Source organism: Rousettus aegyptiacus, unplaced genomic scaffold (assembly GCF_014176215.1).
Source record: "Rousettus aegyptiacus isolate mRouAeg1 unplaced genomic scaffold, mRouAeg1.p scaffold_m13_p_5, whole genome shotgun sequence".
Taxonomy (NCBI): domain Eukaryota; kingdom Metazoa; phylum Chordata; class Mammalia; order Chiroptera; family Pteropodidae; genus Rousettus; species Rousettus aegyptiacus.
The window spans coordinates 2,165,339-2,186,620 of record NW_023416308.1 but is presented as its reverse complement, the minus strand read 5'-3'; the positions used below and the strand labels follow the sequence as shown (position 1 = coordinate 2,186,620).

General features: G+C 57.2%; 1 protein-coding gene and 1 pseudogene across 1 annotated transcript in view; one reads left to right on the top strand and one right to left on the bottom strand.

Moving 5' to 3' along the window:
* Positions 1-21,282, top strand: part of TMEM132B (transmembrane protein 132B) — a 185,868-nt gene that overhangs the window by 118,540 nt on the left and 46,046 nt on the right. The window contains exon 3 of the mRNA XM_036220934.1: positions 15,594-15,740. Within this exon, the coding sequence (XP_036076827.1) occupies positions 15,594-15,740 (147 nt within the window). The remainder of the gene's footprint in view (positions 1-15,593; positions 15,741-21,282) is intronic.
* LOC118603574 lies at positions 4,789-4,907 on the bottom strand (annotated as a pseudogene).

The window sequence follows — 21,282 nt, the reverse complement described above, 5'->3', positions numbered from 1 at the left end:
ATCGTGGGCGCGGTCGATCCGCTCCATGGAATCGACGTGGAACAAGTTCAGTCTGCGCTCTCATTTGTCGTTGCCGCCGGCGACCTGGGCGCCGAGTGGGTCTAGAGAGGTGCGGAGGCTCGGTGCTCGTCAGAGGTGCGGGCTGCTCTCTGTGCCCTTTTCATCCCGATGGCGGCGTGTGGCTTGGCGCCAGTTTCATGACTTCCAATAAAGGCGTCCCATTCATCTCCCTGTCGGTTCCGTCAAAAATAAAAATTCAGCCTCTGCCTCCATTGTGCTAAGATCGACTGTCGCTCACTGTCATTTAGACAGAAACGTTTCCAGGAAGGAAGGTGATAACGCAATTGGGTGATAGTGTAACCTGTAATCTGTAATTTTAAGGCCGGATGGACTGTTTAATTGCGCGTCGTTCTCCCTGGGTGGTCTTAGCCCCCGGCACGTTCTGTGGGAGTCCAGCACGCGCCTCTCTTCCCTGGAGTGTGCGGCTCAAACTCCTGCTCACCACGCTCCCTGGACACACGTCCGTCTCGCGATCGTGAGCTCCCGCAGGTGCGGCTGGCCGGTTTAGCACTGCCTGGGTCCCCAGCTAGGGCCGGCGTCCCGTTAGGGCTCATGAGGCCTTCAACGGGATCCGGGGAGAAAGACCGGGAAGGACCGCGCACCTGAATACCTACAGCCATCTCAGGGGGCACTTGGACTCATCTGTGCCCTGCACTCACAGTCCCCAAAGTGCAAGGCGGCGTCTAAATGGTGGATTTAAAGGCACACACCATTCACGGGAAGCTAGAAGGTGACTGGATCTGTGCGCAGGGCTCACCAGGGCCAGGCTTCCACGTCTCCCGAGCCCCCGTCATGTTACCATGGGAACGTGAGCGGCGGCCAGTCCGACTTTCTAACTGGGCGTTCCCGATGCGACGGCCGCTGGCTGCCCGGCAGCCGCTGCCCGGCCCGGCCCAGAAGCTCCCACTGTCACAGAGCCGACACCCACTCTCCCGAGTCCCCACTCACTCTCTTCATGTCAGTAGAGTTTCTTTGAGACTAAAAAGCAAAGCAAAGCTCCTCTCATTCATCGCCAGCTGGCGCGAACTCCAAAAACATCTGTCCTTGAGCCAGGAAGTGGTCTCTCTGCAGCCGCTCGGGGAGTCTGGCTGGAGCGACGTGAGCCCAGCCGCGGGCTGCGAGGCCTCGGCGGCCGCCGCGACGTGCCCGGCATCCGATGCCGCTGCGTTGTTTTTACGGGGCTTATTTTAAGGTTTCTTCTGTTTGTGGAAAATGATATTGCTTTTTTTTTCTTTTCTTTTTTCATTTAAAGTACTGATATAGTGCCTCCTCTGCAGATAAAATTATGTAAACTCAGCGAGCAGATATAAAAGAAAGCATTAAGGAAGGCGTGCTAGAGATGGTGCCCAGGGTGTGGCCGGCAGTGGCACGGCGTGGTCTGGGGGTGTTTCCTCGGCGGGGAGGGGGGGGTCCACAGCTCGTGCCCTCAGTGAGGCTGTGTCTGGGCCCCGTTCTCCGGGGGCAGCCGGGCTGGTGGGCCCACGGGCCGGTTGGCAGTGCCCACCCCCGGCGGGTCTTCCCGGGGCGCTGCGGGCTGCCTCGGGGGCTACCGAACTCCGCCAGTCCCCTTCTCTCCTCTCTAAATCGGGGTGAGACCACTTCCTGCAGGCTCCGTGGTTAGTCTTCCGGGGGCGGGGGGAGGGGGTCCCCTGCACCGTTATTCCCGAAGTTGGCGGGAAGTCTCGGATGGGGCCCTCCCCCACGGAGATCTTAAATTCTTTTGGGACTGCAGTTCGTATTTGCAAACAGATGCATGACAAAGCGAGACTTGGTGAGATGGGTGTTTGAGGAATGTTTTGAAGAGCAGGTGTATAAGGAACCTGGGAAAGAGGGGGTGTCGCTTGATCTTAGCTGGTCGAGGCCAGATAAATGAGGGTACGAGAATAGGAGGGGAGAAGGGTTCTCCTGGGGCGGAGGTGGCATCGCTGAGTGTGGAGCATTACAGCAGCAACTGGAAACTAATCCAGCAACTCGACCAGTTAACGGAGGAGACGGACGAAGGGCGGCTTTGCCGGCGAGCAGAGCCCACTGCGAAAGGGAGCTGAGCGGGAAGCGAGCGGGTCGCCTCGCGCGTGAGCCCCAGGAGGCTGTGCATCACGGGACATGCACGCTCCTGGCTTCGCGGGGGACTCTGTGTGGCGAGCGACACGGACAGTGCCCGGGGGCTGCCCGTGCAGAGGCGTGTGGCCCCTGGGGTGTGAGAGACGAGGGCTTTCCTGATCATGACCTCACGTGAGAGGCAGAGCTGTTTCGCACCTGTCTCCCTGACGGAGGGCGTGTCGTCGGCTTGGAGGGGAGAGGAAGCCACGGCGCAGGGAGAGTGGAGCGGGGGGTGGGCATGCCGGGGGCTGCAGCAACAGGTGCCTGGGAACGCAATGGGGCACTCGGCAGTGGCTGTAGGACCCATCCTCATCCAGGGCGACCTCTTCTCGAGATCCTGACCCTGATGAGTACTTGATCCGAATCAGGTCGTGTCCGCGGGTCCCGGGTGGGCATGCCTTCGGATGCCACCACGCAACCCGCCGCGGAGGGCCGGGAGCCGAGCCCGCAGGCCCCAGCGTGACGGTGGGGACAGCAAGACAGGGCAGTGAGGGGCGCTGACAGGTGCGCGGATGGGCTCCTGGGGCTTCCTCCCCCTGGGGTCCCCGCTCGGAGCTGTGTAGAAGGCACCTCGGAATCGCCCCACTGGAAGGTGGGCAGGCTGGAGCATTTACCCACCGACTTCCGCCCCGACTGGTGAAAGGCGGCCTTGGGGCGCGTGGCCGGGAGAACAGCGGCGCGGGGCGCTGTCCCCTGCAGCCGGGCTGAGGTCGGGCGGGCCGGGCGTCTGCCGGTGCTCGCGTGCGCGGGGCGTGTGTTCACGTGCACGAGTCGCACAGGGACCGAGGTGGACACGGGTCCCTCTCGCTGTCTGGTCGTCTGCTGCCGAGGGGAGTTCTCTTCGGACGCCCGTGGGAAGCGCAGCCCCCAGGGGGAGCTCGGGGGTGGGCTCCGGTGGTCCCGCCTCGCTGACCTCCGTGGGTTCTTGCCAGTTAGCTGCCCTTGGTCTGGGCCCATTCCTGGGCTCGGGTTTCTGGCCTTCCTGAGATGCCCAGTATCCATCCTGTAAATCCCTTTTTCATAAGCCGTCCAGAGTGGGTTTCGTTGCTTGTGAGCAGAGAACTCTAATTCACATTCTCCCTGAGTGTTTGAGGTTATCGTCGCATGGTTTTATATCAAACACAAATAATTTTAATTGTATACCCGATATTTTTAGATTCTTAAGACACAGACGAAAGTAGGCTACGGTCCATCTTTTCCTCTGAGGCAAGCGTGGTTTCTCGGCTCAGTCAGGTTAGCATCTGTGTTTCTAGATGAGATCACCTGGTTTTATCTTTTTCATCCCAAGAGGCGGTCCCAGGCCGCTGAACGACGACTCTGAGCAGACCGTTTGGCGCGTCCTTCCTGTCTTCAGTGGTCCAGGCGGCACTGAGAGCTGCGGCCGTCTGAGTTCTGGTCCCGACTCTTCAGAACTTCGCTTGGGCCACTTCACTGCCCTGAGGCTCAGTCTCTTGGTCATGGAACCATCAGTTTAATTGAGACGGACCCAACATGCAGAGGCCCCGAAAGAGCTTACGTCCACGAGAGACGTGCGGCCGGACGCCAGGAGATCGCGGCGAGCCCTGCAGTGTGGTCGAGACCGGGGCCGCTCATCCAATCATTCCAGCTCAGGCTAAATTTGTGAGAGTTGTGGGTGTTTGGCTTTTTAAAAAGCCGTTTTTCTTTGCCTTCTCTCTGCTCGAAAAATCAATCCTTTCTATTTGTGGTTTCCACTCCCGGCAACTCCGCGGATGGCCAGCGCTGGGGACGGAGCAGATGTGGGTGGACGCGGGGGGCCGCGTGTGTCACGGCGGTGCTTCGTGTAACTGGGGCGCACCCGTGAGTTCTTTCTCGCCGGCGCGATTCCTCCTCCACAGGTGTTTTTACTCTTTCCTGCAAGGTATTGAGCAAACCCAGGCCGGAGCGGACATCTCAGACGGAGGGGCCGGTTGCTTTGTTGAACCGAGCTGGACAGGGAGCCCGCCTCTTGCAACACAGAATCATCTGTTTGATTTGCAGCCCAGAGACCCTCACCCCAACGCCCCCCGCCGTCCCGGGGTGCAGCTGCTGGGCTGCAGGAGAGCGTGAGGCTGCGTGTGAGGGCTGGCCCGGGTCATCTCTCGAGCTGACATTTCTCAGTGGTCCAGGCTTCCCATACCTACACACTGCCCAAACCCTTTTCTCACCGTTTTCATTTCGGTTCACACACACACACACACACACATATTTTTGCAGTAAAGTTATCTTAAAAGATAATTACATACCGCTCCCTGAAGGTGGAAGGCCAGTCTCTTGATCTCCTGGTTTTACTTGTGTCCAGTGCACATCGCGGTACATGTGCGGGCCGGGCAGTGACGAGTCCACCTCCTAAATCGTGGCGGGCGTCCGGCCGCAGGGCTGAGCCGGAGCCCACGTGCACGCAGCACCGGCACTACCGTCCGTCAATGTTTTCCTTTCAATCTGCTCCTGTTTTTGCTAAATTTGCCTACAGCAGAAACGTTCTGTTCCTCTATAATGGAAAACCAGTACCACTTGCCATAAATAGAAGGCAGCTATAACAATTAAACACGCAAGCCGGTGTTGTGACGTTCAGCCTTGGCGGTTGAAGGCTCTAAAATGCCTTGATTTCTTTCACTTTTTTTTTTTTAATGCCTACAGCACCTGGTCTTCCTGGGTGGTCTCCCATCCAAGTACTCACCATACCTGACCCTGCTTAGCTTCCGAGATCAGACGCGATCAGGCATGTTCAGGGTGGCATGGTCGTAGACTTAAAGAGCCTCTATCTCGAGGCCCATGCATTCTTCCCGTCCCAAGGGGAGGTTTGCACGTTAGGGACGCTGAGGGGCGTTGCCTCCCCACTGCGGCTCCCCCCGATTTAATCGAAGCGTTGATGCAGGCGAGGCGCCCTCCGTTTTTCAACTCGATGTTGCTTCATAAACGCCCTTGTCACGCCCCTTAAAATTGTCTCACGCGCCCATTCTGAAAACACCACCTTCTATTAGTTAAAAAAAATATATTATTTTAACATTAATTTCAGGCATTTAAACAACTGAATGGGTTACCAGCATTTTGAAATTGGGAGAGACGAAAGCCGGGTCTCGTGTTTATTTCTGTTTCTGCCTGACGGCATCTGATGGGACAGATGAGTCTCTGTGGCCTCTTGAGATGCGGTGTCCAGGGTGGGGGGACCTGGCCACCAGTTCTTTGCTCCCCTGTCCGGCCTCTGGAGGGGAGCCTGCTGAGCCCCCTCAGGGCTGTTTGCTTCCTGTCCTTTGAAGGGACATGGCAGCTGGAGGAGGCCTGGTGGACCCTCCTGGTCCATGCACCTCCAGCGGGAGGCTTTTCGGTGATGGGAAACCAGAATGGATATTGGGTCACGTGAGCACAGGGGCTGATGAAGCTGTCGCAGGACAGGGACCTAACGTAACTCTCAGGCCAGTTTCCCAGCGAAAATAACTTTGTTAGTGTGACTTCCTTGTGCTTTATGGTAGGGTTGGCAACTGAAGGAAAGAAATATTGATTTAAATGGATTTAAACAAGTGTCCAAGGGACGCCCGGGTCTTAATCCGGTATTTTAAACTTAGCCCATGGGAGGCAGGTCAGTGTCACATTAAACTTCTTTTGTGGGAGATTCATTAATTTCTTAATTCCACAAACACCTGAGTGTCTTCCACGTGCCCTGGGTCTGCAGAGGGAAGTGCCTCGCGAAGCTGGTGTTCTCGGGGAGGGGCACAGCGGGGCCCTCGGCGGCACGCCAGGGTCTTCGCGGTGCCCACGTCCCCCGCATCGGATGGGTCCCGTGTGCTCGTGGACGCTGAGTGGGGCAGGGTCCCGCCGAGCCCACAGCGGGAGGGAGGGAGGTCGGCTCGGCGGGCTGGCTCTGAGCGAGGACGGCAGGACAGGTGCGCGCTGGGCGTGGGTCGGGGCCGGGGCTGCTGCTGTCACCTGGACTGGGGACGGGTCGTGAAAGAGACTGTGCGGCCGGCCAGCCGGCGAGAGAGGCGCCCCGCGCGGACGGGCCCGCGAGCGCGGGCCTCTTGCTTTGCGCATCGCCGTTCTTTACGCAATGGCTTGCCGCGTTTCTGCTGTCTACCTGACTCGTTGTTTGCAGTGTACATTGCCCGTGGTGGCGAGCCGGGGTGCGTCAGTGGGGGGACGGGCGGGAGAGCCGGGGCGGGGACGGCCAGCGCCGGGCTCTGGGGGGCGTCTCACCTGGCGTCAGGGAAACAGACAGGGCGGTCGGCCGTTTTTCTTGACGCCAGAGCATCCGATTGAGTTTCTGCATCCACAGAGATAAGAGCAGGTCACCAACGGACACAGCTTGTCGAGGCTGTTTCGGTGGCCCGCCAGACGGCGTGACGATCTGCCGGCTACTGCCACATAAGGAGCAGCCGGCCAAGTTTGAGACAAACCTCCAGCTCTGTAAGACCTAGAGATTCGGCGACCTGCGTCCCTCTGGATGTGTGACATCTGTCCCACGTCTCCGAGGGCTGTTACTAAAGTGGTGACGCTATGCGGCCGTCTGAGGAACAGGGGGCCACGGCCAAGGAGAGTCGGAGGAGGCATGGGGTGACCCGGGATGGGGGGCAGTGTGAGGGCAAAGCCTCAGGCATAACAAGCAGCATATGCGGAGGACTCAGCCGGTTGGGGTTTGGGTGAGAAGGAGCTTCAGGGTCAAAGAGAATTTAATGAAGGGTCAGGGAGCCAGCCGGGGCGGCGAAGTCCCCGGGGACGAGTGACAGTGGCTGGCGGTCTCCACCCTGGCTTGGGAGGTGAGCGCAGGGCGGGGAGTCGAGGGAACCCAGTGAGGGTGGACGCCGGGGACAGGCCGCGCCCCGGGAGCCGCGTTCGGAGGGAGAGGCCCTCGTGCAGAGCAGCGAGCAGGACCGTGCCGGGGGCCCAAGTCCCGAGCCCGCTTCCCTCCCCGTCTCGTCTCCGGCGGCGCCGTCCACGGGCTGCCCCAGCAGGAGGCCAGCGGGAGGAAGAGGGAGCCTCTCATGGTGCCGTCCACAGCTGTCGGCCCCGGGCAGCCCCGAGCCAGGAGGGAAGGCTAGTGGGCAGACTGCAGCAGAAGCCGAGGGTGACCAGTGTGGCCAGGTGGAAGAGGGTCTGAGGTGTCTGAGAAACTGAGGGACCGGAAGGAAAGCCCAGAGCCATGAGCCCAGAGAGGCAATGGGAAGAGCACCGCTAAGTGCTACGATACCGTCATCGAGACGCCTGTGGGGTGGTGACTATGATTCCATTTTACAGGTGAGGAAACTGGGGCTCAGAGAGGCCACGTAGCTCACAGAGCAGGCAAATAGGAGAGCCAGGATTTGAACCCCCGAGGGCTGATTCCAGAGTCTGTGCCTTTAGCCACTAAGCTATTAGCTTAGCCGCCAGCTCCAGTGGGCACTTCCATGATCTCTGACCGTGGCCTGTGGGGTCTGGGCCTTCCCTAACGATGGTGGTGACCAGTGGGTTTTAGGCCTGGACATTTGACCGCTCAGGGCTTTGAGCAGACCGCCCGGTCGCTGCGTGGCTGGGAGCTGTGGTCGTGGAGTGCCGATTCCAGTGACCCGCAGCAGGATGGTGGCCGGGGGCTCGAAGATGGGCCCGGCGTGGAGGCGGCTGCAGGGCGGGGGTGCCAAGGCTGGCCCCAGGCTTCCGGCGATCAGCTGGGTGGGTGGTGGTTGCCGGCAGCTGGATGTTTGTGTCCCGCCCCCCCGCCCCACCCCAGTTGAGATGTTGAAGCCCGAATCCCCAAAGTGATGGCATCTGTTGCAGAGGCACCGCGGGCATGAGGGTGGGGCCCTCGTGACGAGATCGGTGCCCTCACGAGCAGAGAGGGAGAGCTCGCTTCCTCCCCTGCCTCTCCGCCATGCTCTTCGCCGGGTGGCCATCTGCAAACCAGGAGGGGGCTCCCGCCGGGAACAGAACGGGCCAGCTCCTTGATCATGTACTTCCTGCCTCCACACCTGTGAGAGAGAAATTTCTGTCATTCGAGACCCCCCCACCCCCGCCAGTCTGCGACACCTCGATATCGCTACCTGAACAGCCTGTGACACAGGGCCTTCCTGGAGGAGAGTGAGAGAACTAGGCAGTTTCGTTTCATTTTTGAGTGAGTTGGTCTTGAGGTCTCTCTCAAACATTTTCCTTTGAGACTTCTAGGAGGAGGTTTCAAGTGTGTGTTTGGCTGTGCACCTGGGACTCAGAAGGTTCTGTGTTGCAAAGGATAACTGTGGGTCATCATATCCTAGGTGGTGGGTTTGTGTGTGTGCGTGTGCGTGTGTGCGCGCGCGTGTGTTTCTTGGTAGCTCCGAGTACCCAGGTTACTGACAAGTCTTCATGGACAGGAAATGTCCGATGTGTCAGGGTGAGCCCGTGATTGTGTCTGGGTGCGTGAGGAAGAGATGAAAAACCTCATTGTGGCTCTCAAAATACTTTATATCACTATGAAAAAAACGACTCTTTACTGGGCGTTTGAAAGTTTATATCACCGAGCAGTCTACAAATGGCAGGTTTGATGGAAACCGAGGTCGATTCCATCAAAGGTCAGGTTATTTTTGAGTCGTGAATTGAATTTTTGTACCTCTGCTTTGTTTATTAATATGCATGACCGAGGTGATGGACGTGAGGAAGGGAGAGGCTCTCTGCTTGTTTCCGTAGTTTCCTCTCTGACATTTGCTCTCTGTGCTCTCAAGGACAGTTGCAGTACTGAATATCCTTCTGCCGTGTGTTCTCTTGTCCTTGGATTACGGGGGTAACTTTAGATGTGTATTTTCCGTGACCTTTGGGAGGATTTTATTTGATCCTCGGCGTGGCAGAAATGGCAGAACCTGTTTTTGTCAGTGCACTTTGAATTGCAAATAAAAGAAACCCAACTCAAAGTGGCTTAAAGGGAATTCACTGGCTCACGTAACTGATAAGTGTAAGAACAGCCTCAGGTCTGGCTGGATCCAGACGCTTGGACGGTGTGGCCAGGAAGCCCCTTCTTCCCACCGGTGGCCTCTGCTTTCTCCTGCTGGCTTGGTTCTCGGGCAGGCGGTGGACTCTTGCTTCACTCACTGCCTAGTGAAGAGGAGCTGGGTGCAGCACTTCCCGGCAAGTTCTGGATCACGTGTCTATTTCTGGGCCAATCAACGGCAGCCAGGGGATGGGATATTCTGATTGGTTTGTTGGGTCACCTGGTTCCTTCTTGGACCAATCACCTTGCCCAGGAGGACACAATGCTTTCTTTGGCCACCCACGTCGCAGTCCCTGCAAGCGGGGGTGGGGGGGTGGGTGGGTTCAGCTCAACCCGAACTACCTGGCTGAGTGTGGGCGGCTCCTAGTGGACACAGATGCTGTGTCAGGTGAGCAGGTGGGTGCGGAGCGGACCCCGTTGGCCCTGCTGGTCTCCTGCGGGTGAGGCGACGGGCTTGGCTGGGAGCTTGTGGGACGACTGTCAGCACAGCTTTTCTGTGCTCGCCGGTCTGTCCCTGAAGCATTTTAGCAGCAGGGCTGGTCCTCTGGAGTGGCAGCGTTGAGGGCTTGGCCCGTGTGTGACAGGGACTCCTGCCACGTCACCAGCACGATGAACACCCGTAGCCATGATCTGCTCTGAGCGCTTTGTGTACGCCGTCTCCATTTAATCCTCGCAGTGGCACCGTGAGGCGGGTCCCGTTATCAGTTCCATTTACGGATGAGGAGACTGAGGCAAAGAGAGGTTAGGTGGCTTTTCCAAGGTCATGTGGCTGGAGTCTGGGTCTTAAGTCAGTAATGCAGCTTCCAAGTCTGTCACTCTTCTGTCTGTCTCCATTTTTCCTGCACATAGTAGGTGGTTAGCAGCTGCCATGAGCTAGATACTCAGCAGAGAGACCTGAAATTAAAATCCCAAAGCCTCGAGACTGTTTCTACATTCCGAATCCCTTTCATTTCGAAAGCATCTCTGGTTCTTAATTACTCTACGTTCGCTAATCCTAGGTTTGCGCAGAACAATATTGCCTTACTAATTGAATCACAAGAAGCCATTTATTGGGCCCTGAGAAAATATCAGCCTCCCTGCTCCTGCCAAGTACTGCTCACCGTGTGTGCGTGCATGCGTGTGCGTGCACGTGCGTGTCTGTGTGTTTAATAGTTTTGCTGTCAGACATGCAGACATTGTCATTAACTTCGCTGTGGGGCGTGACGATCGGAGGGATGGCTGGAAATCAGAGAGGAGGGAGTCTTCTGTGTTGGGGAAGACTTGTCATGTCGGATGTTTAAATGTGGCCTGAAGGTGACTGATTTTTGTGGTGGAAGCCAACACTTGAGACTGTGTGAAGAAGCGACATGGATGAACAGACTGCATTCCTGATGGTGCTAATGGCCTTGACGCTGTGGCAGGTATTTGCTTCACGGATGCGATAGGATATCTAGAATTCGTAGGGAAGATGCTTCCTGTTCTGTTTGCTGGCACTACGTGCTCCCCGCAGCGACGAGGGCAGACCAGCCTGAGGGTGTCCGCAGCTCAGCCTGGAGCCGGTGTGCTGCGGAGTTTGTGTTGGGGGCAGGTGGTGGTGGGGGCATTACCTGGACAGAGGCTGAAATACTTCGATGTCTCAGGGGACTGTTGGCACTGGGGATGGGGCAGGACTGTTCTGCTCACCTCAAGGCACTTAGCATCCCCAGCCCGCATCCTTCCAATGGAAGCGGGGCCCCCTGCGTCCACCGATAAAGCAGGAAACAACACATAAGAATCCTGCCCGCCTGTGCTAGGGCCCAGCCGGGGAGACGGACAACAAATAAGGGAGGCGAAGTGTGTGGGTGTTTATTAGGCCGCGCTCTGGCCCGGTGGCCCAGGAAAGGTTCAAGGAGGAGACGCCTGTCCACATCTGAAGAGGGTTAGGCTGTGGGTCCTGCAGGTGTCTGGTGAAGCCTTCCAGGCAGAGGGAACAGCATGGCCGAAGGCTTAGAGGCAGGAAGTCACGTGCCGTTTTGGAGCCATGAGGAAGCCAGTTCCCCACCAATATAGAATGTGAGCACATTTCACACACATGACATGTGCATTTTCATGAGCATTGCCATTCGAAGCTCCAGGAGCGTTCGGGAGAGTTTTCGTTACTTTCGAGAATGTTTGGCCAATTCAAACGGATCGGCTGAAAACGGGAATGTACAATCTCGTAGGTGACTGCGAGAAACAGCAGACTTGATTGGGACTTGTCTTTCTGCCTCGATAAACAAAATAAAAGATGACGACAAGTTCATTTTATGTTAAACAAAATTTGGGTTCGGTGACTCCCCACTTTGCCACTCGGAGGAGAATGCATCGCCTGTCGACAATTTGTTATTCTCCTCCAATTTGATATAACTGCACAACATCACTTTTTTTTTTTTTTTTCCATTTTACACTTGACTTTGCCAGGGGTGGCGCAAAAAGGACCAATTCAACAGAAATATTTGAGGGCTTCTCCGGTTCCCCACGAATGCCACTGCATCCACTATTCATAGCCCTGTCTCCTGAAGCACTTCTCATCCCTGCGAACTGTCAATTAGGATCTCTTGAGGGGCTGCAAGTGTGTGTGCCCCTGCCCGCTTGCCTTTCTCTGCAGCTTGTCAGTCCTCCAGAATCACAAGGTTTGCAATTTCGTATCACGGTAGATTTGCATCCCATTTGCATTGTTTTTAGAGCCCACCGACAGCAGAGCCCGGTCACCCCAAATGGTGGGGACGCTGGAGTGGAGAGTGGGGGCTGATCTCCTAAGGTCAGGTCGTCAACAAATAGTTTCTTATTTAATCAAGTTATCTGCCAATGTGTCCTTCTCTGTATAAACCCGTAACTTCAAGTATTCAGAGAACCAACGCTTGTGTGCTGAAGACCAGTGGGAATACAGATGCAAGCCTTTTGGGGACTGTCAGAAAGTTGTTACATAAGCGAGCCAAAGATGGTCCCTGTTTATGGGCCCCTGTATTATTTATTTCTTCACAGCAGACTTGGACCTGTTAGCTCAGCCGTCTGCCAGTGCGAAGCTCCCATTTTTACACATGTACTTTTGTAAGTTATGCCCTGAATAAGCAATACTTTTGGGTTCGTAGGGCTTGCCTTCTTTGCAGACCCTGCAGGACTGTGCCCAGTGTCTGTCAGCTACAGTGAGGTCAGCCCTGGGGCGCTCATGCTAAGCCGCAGCTGCACCTTGGAGTTCTGCGACCTGTGCCGCTCAGTGACAGCATCCAGACCCAGAAGCCCCTCCGTGATCCTCAGAGCCCTCCTGCCCCCCTCCCCTTCCGGAGGCGGCCCGCTGCCATTTCATTTGGAGGGTCTCATGCTGCGAGGGACTCGGCCAACTGCAAACCTGTCAAATCATTGCCCAGATAGAGCTTATTGTGTGCTACTGCCACCTTGTGGCCACGTCTCTTTCCTCAAACAGCCCCCCAGACCCCTCGAGCTCATCCTGGCGCTGAGACCATTAACCGTTTTCACATAGTTTTAGATATTGTGGTTTTTAAATAACAAGCGATGAGAATATCAGCACGCCTAAAAATATTTCTCTAAAACACACTTAATGAATATTCAAGACATGGGTTTTTCTGGGCTTAAATTGTTCTAACAAATATAATCTAAAATTGGAAAGGATTTGGACCAAGAATGAGAGTTCAGGAACAGTTTTATTGAGCTTGGTCACGTGGACAAGGCTCCAGTCTCTGCAGAAGTCCAGTTCATTCCATGTGGCCCAAGGCTCCGGGCTAAACAAAGATCGTCTCATCAGGAAGGTCACTCTGGGGCTTAGGGGTCAGCTTTCAGGAGCCGAGGGCAAAGACCAACCCTCTCGTCTAGCGAGGGTGCTGCCCGTCCTTTACTGCACATTTACCTTGTAAACAGCAAAACAAACACAGAAGAGGCGCGTCTTCTGTTCTAAGGTGCCTGGTCTTATAGAAGACACGCAGGTGCGCTCAGCGGGGGGTGTGTCATGCCCAGGGTGGTGGTGGGCGGGTAGGGGGGAGGAGGCCGAGGAGCCACGGGTCTCTGCCCCGGCTCTGTGCGGCGGCGGAGGCTGGCCTGGAGTCCAGCTGTCTTTCTCATTGCTTATCTGCAGCAGCTGGGATGTGCCCTGTCCCCGGTCCAGCCAGGAGGGCGTTCGCCTGGACTTGAAGACCCTTCTTGTCACAGATGAGGCCAAAGTTCCAGGCCCCTCTGTGCCCCCGCCCCGCCCCGAGCAAGCACGTGGCCCTGGGCTCGCGGAGGGGCGGTGGAGGTTTGAGGGAGAGCACCCACGTGCGTCCAGGGTGGCTGTGCAGTTACCCATCTGAGGCCTCCCCCTGAGCTTGGACAGCGGCAAAGTCACACCTAGTGGTGGGGGCGCCCAGGTCTGTGACCGGCTTTGTTTCGAGCTTTATACCGAACTGTAATGTGCATGCAGAACAGTGCGCATGCGTGAGCACTGCCCGATGACGTCTCCCGACCCCCCGCGTGCCCAGAGCCTAGAGGCGGAAACAGACGCTGCTGGTGCCGCGGCCGTCCCCGGGCACCCTGTCCGGGCCCTGCCCTGGAAGGCGCCCGTGCGGACCACTTTGCCCGTTTGGGACTTCTCGTACATGTCGTTTCGGTGCCTCGGAGGCCGGCGGGAGGGGGCGGGGCACTGGGGCTCAGTTGTTGAGCTGAAAGCCTAGGCCAGTGCTGTCACTGGACGCAACTTTCGAGGCATCGTCAGGCGATGAATGATGCCAGTGGGGTCACGGGGGAAACTCCACGTGCCCGGGGCAGAGCTGGGGGGCGGGTTTGTTTCCTTACCCTGGCTGCGCCCCTGACCAGCTCCGCGGCCTCCTGCCCGTCACTCGCTGGGGAGTGGGAGGGTCGCCGTCTTCGTACAGATGCCCGATGGAGGTGCCTGTTTGCGGAAGGACGTGATCAGCTGTTCAAGTGGCAAGTGCCGATAGAAACGAGGTGCCATCGATGGCAGGCGGACTCCGCTTGCCGAGAACACGCGTTCTGGAACGTTCTCTCCGACTGCCCCATTTGGCAGCAAGATGGGATGGCTGAAAGTAGGCACAGAACAAGACGCCTCTATTCATGGTTTGCATACATTAATCCCCGGAACATCACGACGGGTGAGAAAGGAGGCTTTGAGGAGGGAGGAGCAGATTAGTCAAGAGAATCCAGCAGGAGGGTGATGGCATCGGGGTGATGGCGTCGGGGCGGAGAGGGGCGTCTGAGTGGCCGGGGGTGCCCGGGGCCGGCCGCGGCCTGCGGGGCGGGCGTCGCCGGAAGCAGAGGCGTGTCCTGTGTTCAGTTAGACACACAAATGTTTGTTCCCTCGGCCTGGCCCGGGGTTCCATATGGCGGGCAGACAGCAAAATCTGGGGGTGTAGGGGATCCCTCCACTCCAGAGCTCTCCTCCCCGCTGCTTGAAATCCTGCCTGGGGGGGGGGGTCCCTTCTTCAGGTCTTAAAGGTTTTTTGTTTCAATAAATCTTTTTTGTAAAGTCTCAGCCACTCCTGTGAAGGACCAGGCATCTGATTTTTTTCCTTTTTTTTAAAAATTGAGATAAAATTCATATAACATAAAATTGACCATTTTCTAATGAATAATTCAGCAGCATTTAGGACATTCACAGTGTCATCCCAACAATACCTCTACCCACTGCCGAAACACTTTGCCATCCAGGGAGGAGACCTGTGCCATTAGTCGAGCCGCTGCTCCCCATCGTCCCCTCGGCGCTCCTCAGCCCCTGGCAGCCACGACGCTGCCTTCCAGCTCTGAGCAGTTACCTCTTCGGGACACTTTACGTAAATGGAGGCCTGTACTGAATGGCTTTTCTGTCTGGCTTCTCAGAACAGTGTCCGCGAGGCGCGTCCCCATCGGCGCGTGCGTCAGCGGCTGAGTCACGCTCTGTCGTGCGGACGGGCGGCGTTTGTTTCCTACTCTGCTGGGTCTGTGTCCAGGAATCACTGCGTCGCGCGTTCGCGCTGCGCGTCGCCCTCGGGGCCCCCGCCGGGCTGTTCTCCACAGCGTCCCCCCACCCGCAACCGTGCAGGAGGGGCCTCGCGCTCTTCCGGGGGGACCGACTTCCGCAGACGCCCGCCGGGCAGTGCCTGGCCCCCCATCTCGCGCAGATGCTGCATTTCGTTCTCTCCCGAGGACCGCGGGCGCCCTTTGAGCTCCGCCAGTCCCCCCAGCCCCTCGTGTCCCCCCCTCCCCCGAGACCCCTCCCCACCTCCAGGTGAAGCACAGGCGCCGCAGAGCCCCTCCGCCCTGCCCGGACGCGTGCGTGCCGCCCCCGTCCCGCGGGGCCCCTGGAGCAGGAGGCCGTCTGCTCCCCAGCACCGGCGGGGTGCCGGCCCCCACTTCGCGATGCGTGTGGGGACACCAGGACCGTCTGTTTTCAGCGGAAGGCCACTTATAGCCCGTCTTCCCTGCGTCTCCCCGCGGAAAGGGGACATCTGTTCTACTGCCGTACTTTTACTACCTGTTTTGAACCACGATGGTTTTATACGTTTTTTTTCCCCCCATCCCACAGAATTACGGCGGCAGCAGGTGTGAAGATAACGGCCGTGAGAGTCAGCAGCGAAGAGCAGTGGGCCGTCCAGGAGGACATAGACAACGACAGCGCGCAGGCGACGGCCACCCTCACCTGCGTGGGCCACCACCTGGATACGCAGAGCAGGTGAGCGCCGAGGTCCCCCAGGCGCCGCGGCGGCGGGGCGGGCGGCTGGCTGCGGAAGCCGAGCGTGGGCGCGCATGCGCGTGCGAGTGCGTGCATGTGCGTGCGTGCGTGTGAGCGTGTGAGCGTGCGCGCACGTCGTCTCCGCCCCTGGCGTCCCGGGACAGGCGCTTCGGCAGCGCGGCGCCTGTCCCGCTGGCCCGGGGGCCGCGCCGCGCCAGGCGTTCACCCTCGTGCTCTTCGCACGCCGGCGACAACGAGCCTGGCGGGCTGAGCAGCCCGAGCTCTCCTTGGGCTCCGGGCAGCGTTCGGTGCCCGCGTTTTAAGAATGCGCCGTTGTCGTCATTATTGTTTGCGTGAGGCGTTGAAGAACGAGATGGGGAAGACAAGCAACCTAAGCGGCGGGCGGGGGCAGGGTGGGGGGAAGGGGCGCTTTTCCGCGGCGGGCGGCGGCTGCCGGGTGAATGAAACGCCCCTTGGTGCTCACCTGCCGTCACCGCGCCCACCGCGCACCTGGGCGGCCGCCCGGCCGTGGAAGGTCACGTGCGGTGGACTTGGCGTGGCTGGCGCGCGGCTCGTCTTCTGCTGCTCAGACGCCGGCCTGGGGTTTCATGGCCGCGCTGGCCGGGGAGCGGACGGCGGCCGGGACCCCCGCAGGCAGAAGCTGCAGCAGGCTCCCCCCAGTCTCTGCCTCTGCTCGCTCCCCCTCTGCTGGGCACCGCTGGCTACGGGGTCGCTTCAGTGGCCTGGCGAACCAGCGGCGCTGGACAGGTGACCTCCCTGCTTTAGAGCTGCCAGTGGCTCCCACTTCGGCCAGCATGAGACTCTTAAGTCCTCCGAGCCGCTGCTCATCACCCCCTGCTGGTTCTCCCCTTTCTTTAGTGGGGGACTGACAGCTGGGAGCAGAGGGGGAATGAATGAATGACTGAACGAATGAATGAATGGGGCGGTGGGTGGGAGCAGGACCGGAGACAGCGGGCAGGGCTGGCCTTTCCCAGCGGAGCCCTGCGCCGAGTGCTGCCTCACTTGGGTGGCCCCAGCCGCCTCAGCTGGAGCTCTGTGCTGCCCGCCTCTGACACGTTCTGCCCAAGGGAGGGAGGGACTGGGGGGGGTGGGGGGCGGGGGCTGGGGGCTGAGGGCTGGGGCGGGGGCCGGGGGTTTCCGCCAGGAACACCGGTCGAGTGATGTGGGCGCCTTTTGCTCCATGTTGGCATTCTGGTCATGTCTTTTCTGCCCCCTCATGGGACCCACGGTTCCCCTGGGCGTCGACATCTGCCTGCCGAGCACCCCACACCCCAAGCTGTCCACAGATGCAGAGTGGGGGTTTCTGTGTCCGCTCAGGTGCGTTCGGCCATAAGCAGTAGAACAGGGGTCCGTGAGTGGCTGCAGCTGTTGGGTTTTATGCTCTCATGTGGCGAGAGGTGTAGAAGCCGGTGGCTCTGTGCTTGGTTAACCCAGCAGCACAGTTATGTCACCCGGGGGTGTGCTCCCTGTCCACTGCCTGGTACCTGAGTCACTGGCCGTCATCCTCCATGGCTTCCTCATGGCCGCAAGGCGGCTGCCGCAGTTCCGGTCATCACAGACTCACCCGGGTGTGCACTGAGCCCGGAAGGGAAGGGGCCGCCCCTCACTCACCTCCTTTTGCCAGGGAAGGCCCATCCAGCGGGGTCCGCGGAGTCTCCCCCTTGAATCTGGTCAGCAAGTGGCGGGCTCCGAGCCTCTGCCGAGAAGCCGGCCGGCCCGGGAGAGCGGCCGTCTGGTGTTATTTCCTAGCTTTGCAGTGTGTGTGTGTGGGGGGTCCTTGTTCTCGGGGGGAAGGTGGGAGAATGGTGGTCAGAGGTGGTGTCACTTGCCGGTCGTGGCTGGGTCTCCGTTTCGCACAGGGAGCCGTGTGTGCGTCCTCACCGGGAGGCTTCCCCTTGGCTGCCGGGGAGCTCATTGGGGTTTTGTCCCTCCGATGCCGTTGGGTACCGTACCCATGAAGTCCAAGCAGGAAGGAGGACTTAGGCCCCTCAGGCATGTAGGGAAGCTCGGGGCTGGACGGCGACCAGGCATCCGGGCCCTGGTGCTCGAGCAGCACCTTGGCGACCTGGCTCTCGTCCTTCCTCTGGGCCGGCGTTCTCTCCAGTTGGCTCCTCCTTCCTGGTGGCGTGTGGGCCGCCAGCGCCTCCCGGAGGCCATCCTGCAGGTCTAGCATGAGTCTGGAGGTGCCGGTCACTGGCTCTGCTTGGGTCAACTTTGATCACAGATGCACCTCATCCAGTCCCTGTGGCCAGCCCCGGAAGTTGTGTGTGTTTGGGGGGGCACCTAGATGACATGGGCTTAGAGTAGGGGAGAGCGTCCTGGAGGGGGTGGATGCTGGGGGAGGCCGGGCAGCTACCCCAGTTCTGCTGACCCTGCTGTAGTGCTGGAGAAGTCCAGATGGGTTGCTGTGACCTACGCCCTGAGATCACCGTCTGAGCACACGGTGGCGGGACCCCTGGTGTGTGCATAGGAAATTAATTTTGTTGAATTGTCGGACCAATCAAGTGGTAACGTTTCGAGCGGCAGGGAAAACGCGGGCTGTGGCTATCACTTTTGGTTCTGTAAGAATCGATTTTGCATTCCCTGTAGAAGAGACGGAGGACGGTTACGAGGGAAGAAAATTTGTTATGTAACGAGAGTTACATAATTCCAAGACACCTCGCGTTCCCATGTCCTCTGCAGCCTCCTTCACCGCTGCCTTCTGCCCCGCCCCCCCCGGGCCCCGAGGAAGACGGGGAGTGCTCTTCAGCAAGATAATTTATGCTTATCTCGTGTCCCTCTAAGATCCGTTCCATAATCTAAATAAATAATTGCTTCTTTTTATATCTTTTTTTTGTTGTCGAATTGTGATATCAAATGAGGTGTGAAACGCAGGCTCATGGATCGTGTTTGCCGGCTAACAAAGCGAATATGTGAATATATCCCTAACAAAACGTCCCGCAGAAAGCTGTAATCTCTGAATTGTGACAACCTTGGGTGGAATGGAGTTTTTAATAGAATATAATGTACAAACTGCCTGAAAGTCTGTGATAAGAATTAAAAATGTGTTGTATGGGAAGACGTGATGTGCTCGGCTGGAAAAGCCTGCAGAGGTCTTAATTTGAAATATTTTAATGAGCACGCATTGTGAGGCAGTGTGAGGGGCAAAGATGAAAACCCCCAGATAAACGCTGGCGTCGCCCGAGAAAGGAGAGAAGAGATTAGAAAAATAAGCAAATTTGAAAGTGTTCAGAACAGATAACATGGAGGCCAAGGAAATGAAAGCGAGATGCCGGGCGGTCAGTACGGGAACCGCGTGCGGCCGGAGCGCGAGCGACGAGGCCGGGCCTTGAACGGCTTCTGTCCGGCTGGCGGGACCCGAGCCCCGGCGGTCATCAGCTGCACTTTGTATGTTGTGAGGAGCCACAATGCAGGGCTCACTGTCGGCTAAACTCTGGAATGGAGTCAGGGGTGGTGGACCACGGGAGGAGACGTTGGGGCTTCTCGATTGGCCAGAAAGGCAAAGACCCCGCAAAAAAGATTCCTTTGCAGACGCAGACACACCCCACGTGGCTGTCACCCAGCTCAAGGTCAAATCAAGGTCGAAGCCAAATGTTTACCACGTTTGAAAATCTGGAGCCAACCTTCCAGGAATGTGTCTTTGCCTCCTCCGACATCCAGAAAACGTAACCCCTAGGCCACCGAGCAGAGGGATCAGCGTCCTGAGTGACTGGACTCGCTCGTCGCTTTGGGTGAAGTCCGACAGTCGGACACGAAGCCGCGAACACTGTTAGCAGGAGGAAGTGGCCGTGTCATGTGTCACTTTATGGATTCTCGAAACGCGACCCGGCTTACATCTTTCATCGCACATAAGGATTCTCATTCACGTCAAAACAAGAAGAAGAACGACACACACGATGGAATACTAGTCAGCTATGAAAAAGGATGAATCTGGGCCAATTGCGCCAACGTGGATGGACCCCGAGGGTATTACGCCGAGTGAAATAAGACGGAGAGAGGCAAACACCACGTGCTCGCCCTCACATACGGAATCTAAACAAAACGGAAGAATCAGTAAAACCGAAATAGAAACAGATGTGCAGGAACAGGCTGACGCTTGCCAGAGCGGTGGGGGGGGGGGGGAGATGGGAATCAAAAAGGGTGACAGTACGAAAAAAAGTAAACGAAGGTTTCTTGTGATCGAAAATAAGTGGAGAGAGGAGGAGCAAAGGGAGCCAGCGACGGCGACTGGGGACTGGCGGTGTCCCCGCCAGGCTCGTCCGTGCCGGCTCCTTCTGTGCAGGATTCACCGGGAGGCAGAAGAACACATGGAGCGTTTCAGTGTGGCTTCGAGGACAATTTTGTGCGACTCTGCTGTTTATGCCTTATGTTATTTTAAAAGCGAAAACCCTTGTCATGCTTACGACATGCCAGACACTATTGTAAATTTTTTAGGGAAAGGAACTTAAAAAAAAAAAAATCAGAATCATTCGAACCCCGTCAGGCAGAGAACAGACGAGTACACCGAGGCACAGTTTAAATGTCGTCCCAAGGTCTCAGAACCAGAAGTAGCCACCTCGACCCTCCCAGGCCGCGCTCTGCGCCGTGCCCCGGCACTGCTCGCAGGGCACGAGCAGGTGCCCCCTGCGCATCCTCCTTCCCTTCTCCATCCGCCCCCTCTCTTGTCCCCATCAGACTGAAACTCGGTGAAAAGTAGAGCCCCTGGCATGAGGGGTGGTGGGGGGTGCATCTAGCGTGTGGAAATCGAGGCCGCAGTGGGTCGGATGGTGGCCCCTCAAAAGGTGTGTCCATCTCCTGGTCTCCAGAGCTGGATGTGAGCTCGTTTGGAAAAGCGTCTTTGCGGATGTAATTAAGAACCTTGAGTCGAGGTCGCCCTGGCTTATGTGGGTAGGACTTCAGTCCAGTGGCATGTGCCTGTCAGGTGGTGTGTAGAGGAGGCGGCAAGGCAGAGGCAGAAAAGGGCTCAGGCCAGCCGGAGAAACGAAAAACCATGTTTTAAAAACACTCCACCTCTTTTTCTAACCAGTGGGAGACTTTTCGTGAATTTTTACTGCTGGCCTCTTTCAGCATAAGTATAATAAATGTCTTCTTACTTCAAACGTAACAGACATTTAATTGCAGAAAATGTAGAAAACGCAGCTGAGTAAAACGAAGATACAAGTCACCCGTGAACCTTTGTGTGATTCAAAGGTCAACAGCGTTAATACTTTGATGAGTATGTTTGTGTGTATGTGTTCACATGCGTGTACACAGACTTGTTATTTTTGTTAACACGAGCATTATTTTAGCTTTGAAAGCTATTGTTTTCTGTAGCAATGTAGAACAAATATACGGCAACGTCTTGTCATGTCTTTAAATATTAGACTGTAAGAATAATTATCAACCCCTTCAAAAAATTGATGAATTGGTGGACGCTCTTTCTTCCAAAACATGGCCGTGCACACATAAGTAATCTTTCCTAATGACTTTAAGATTCATGGAGCCTTTCAATGAGCCTGTAATTTTAACTGTATGTAACATT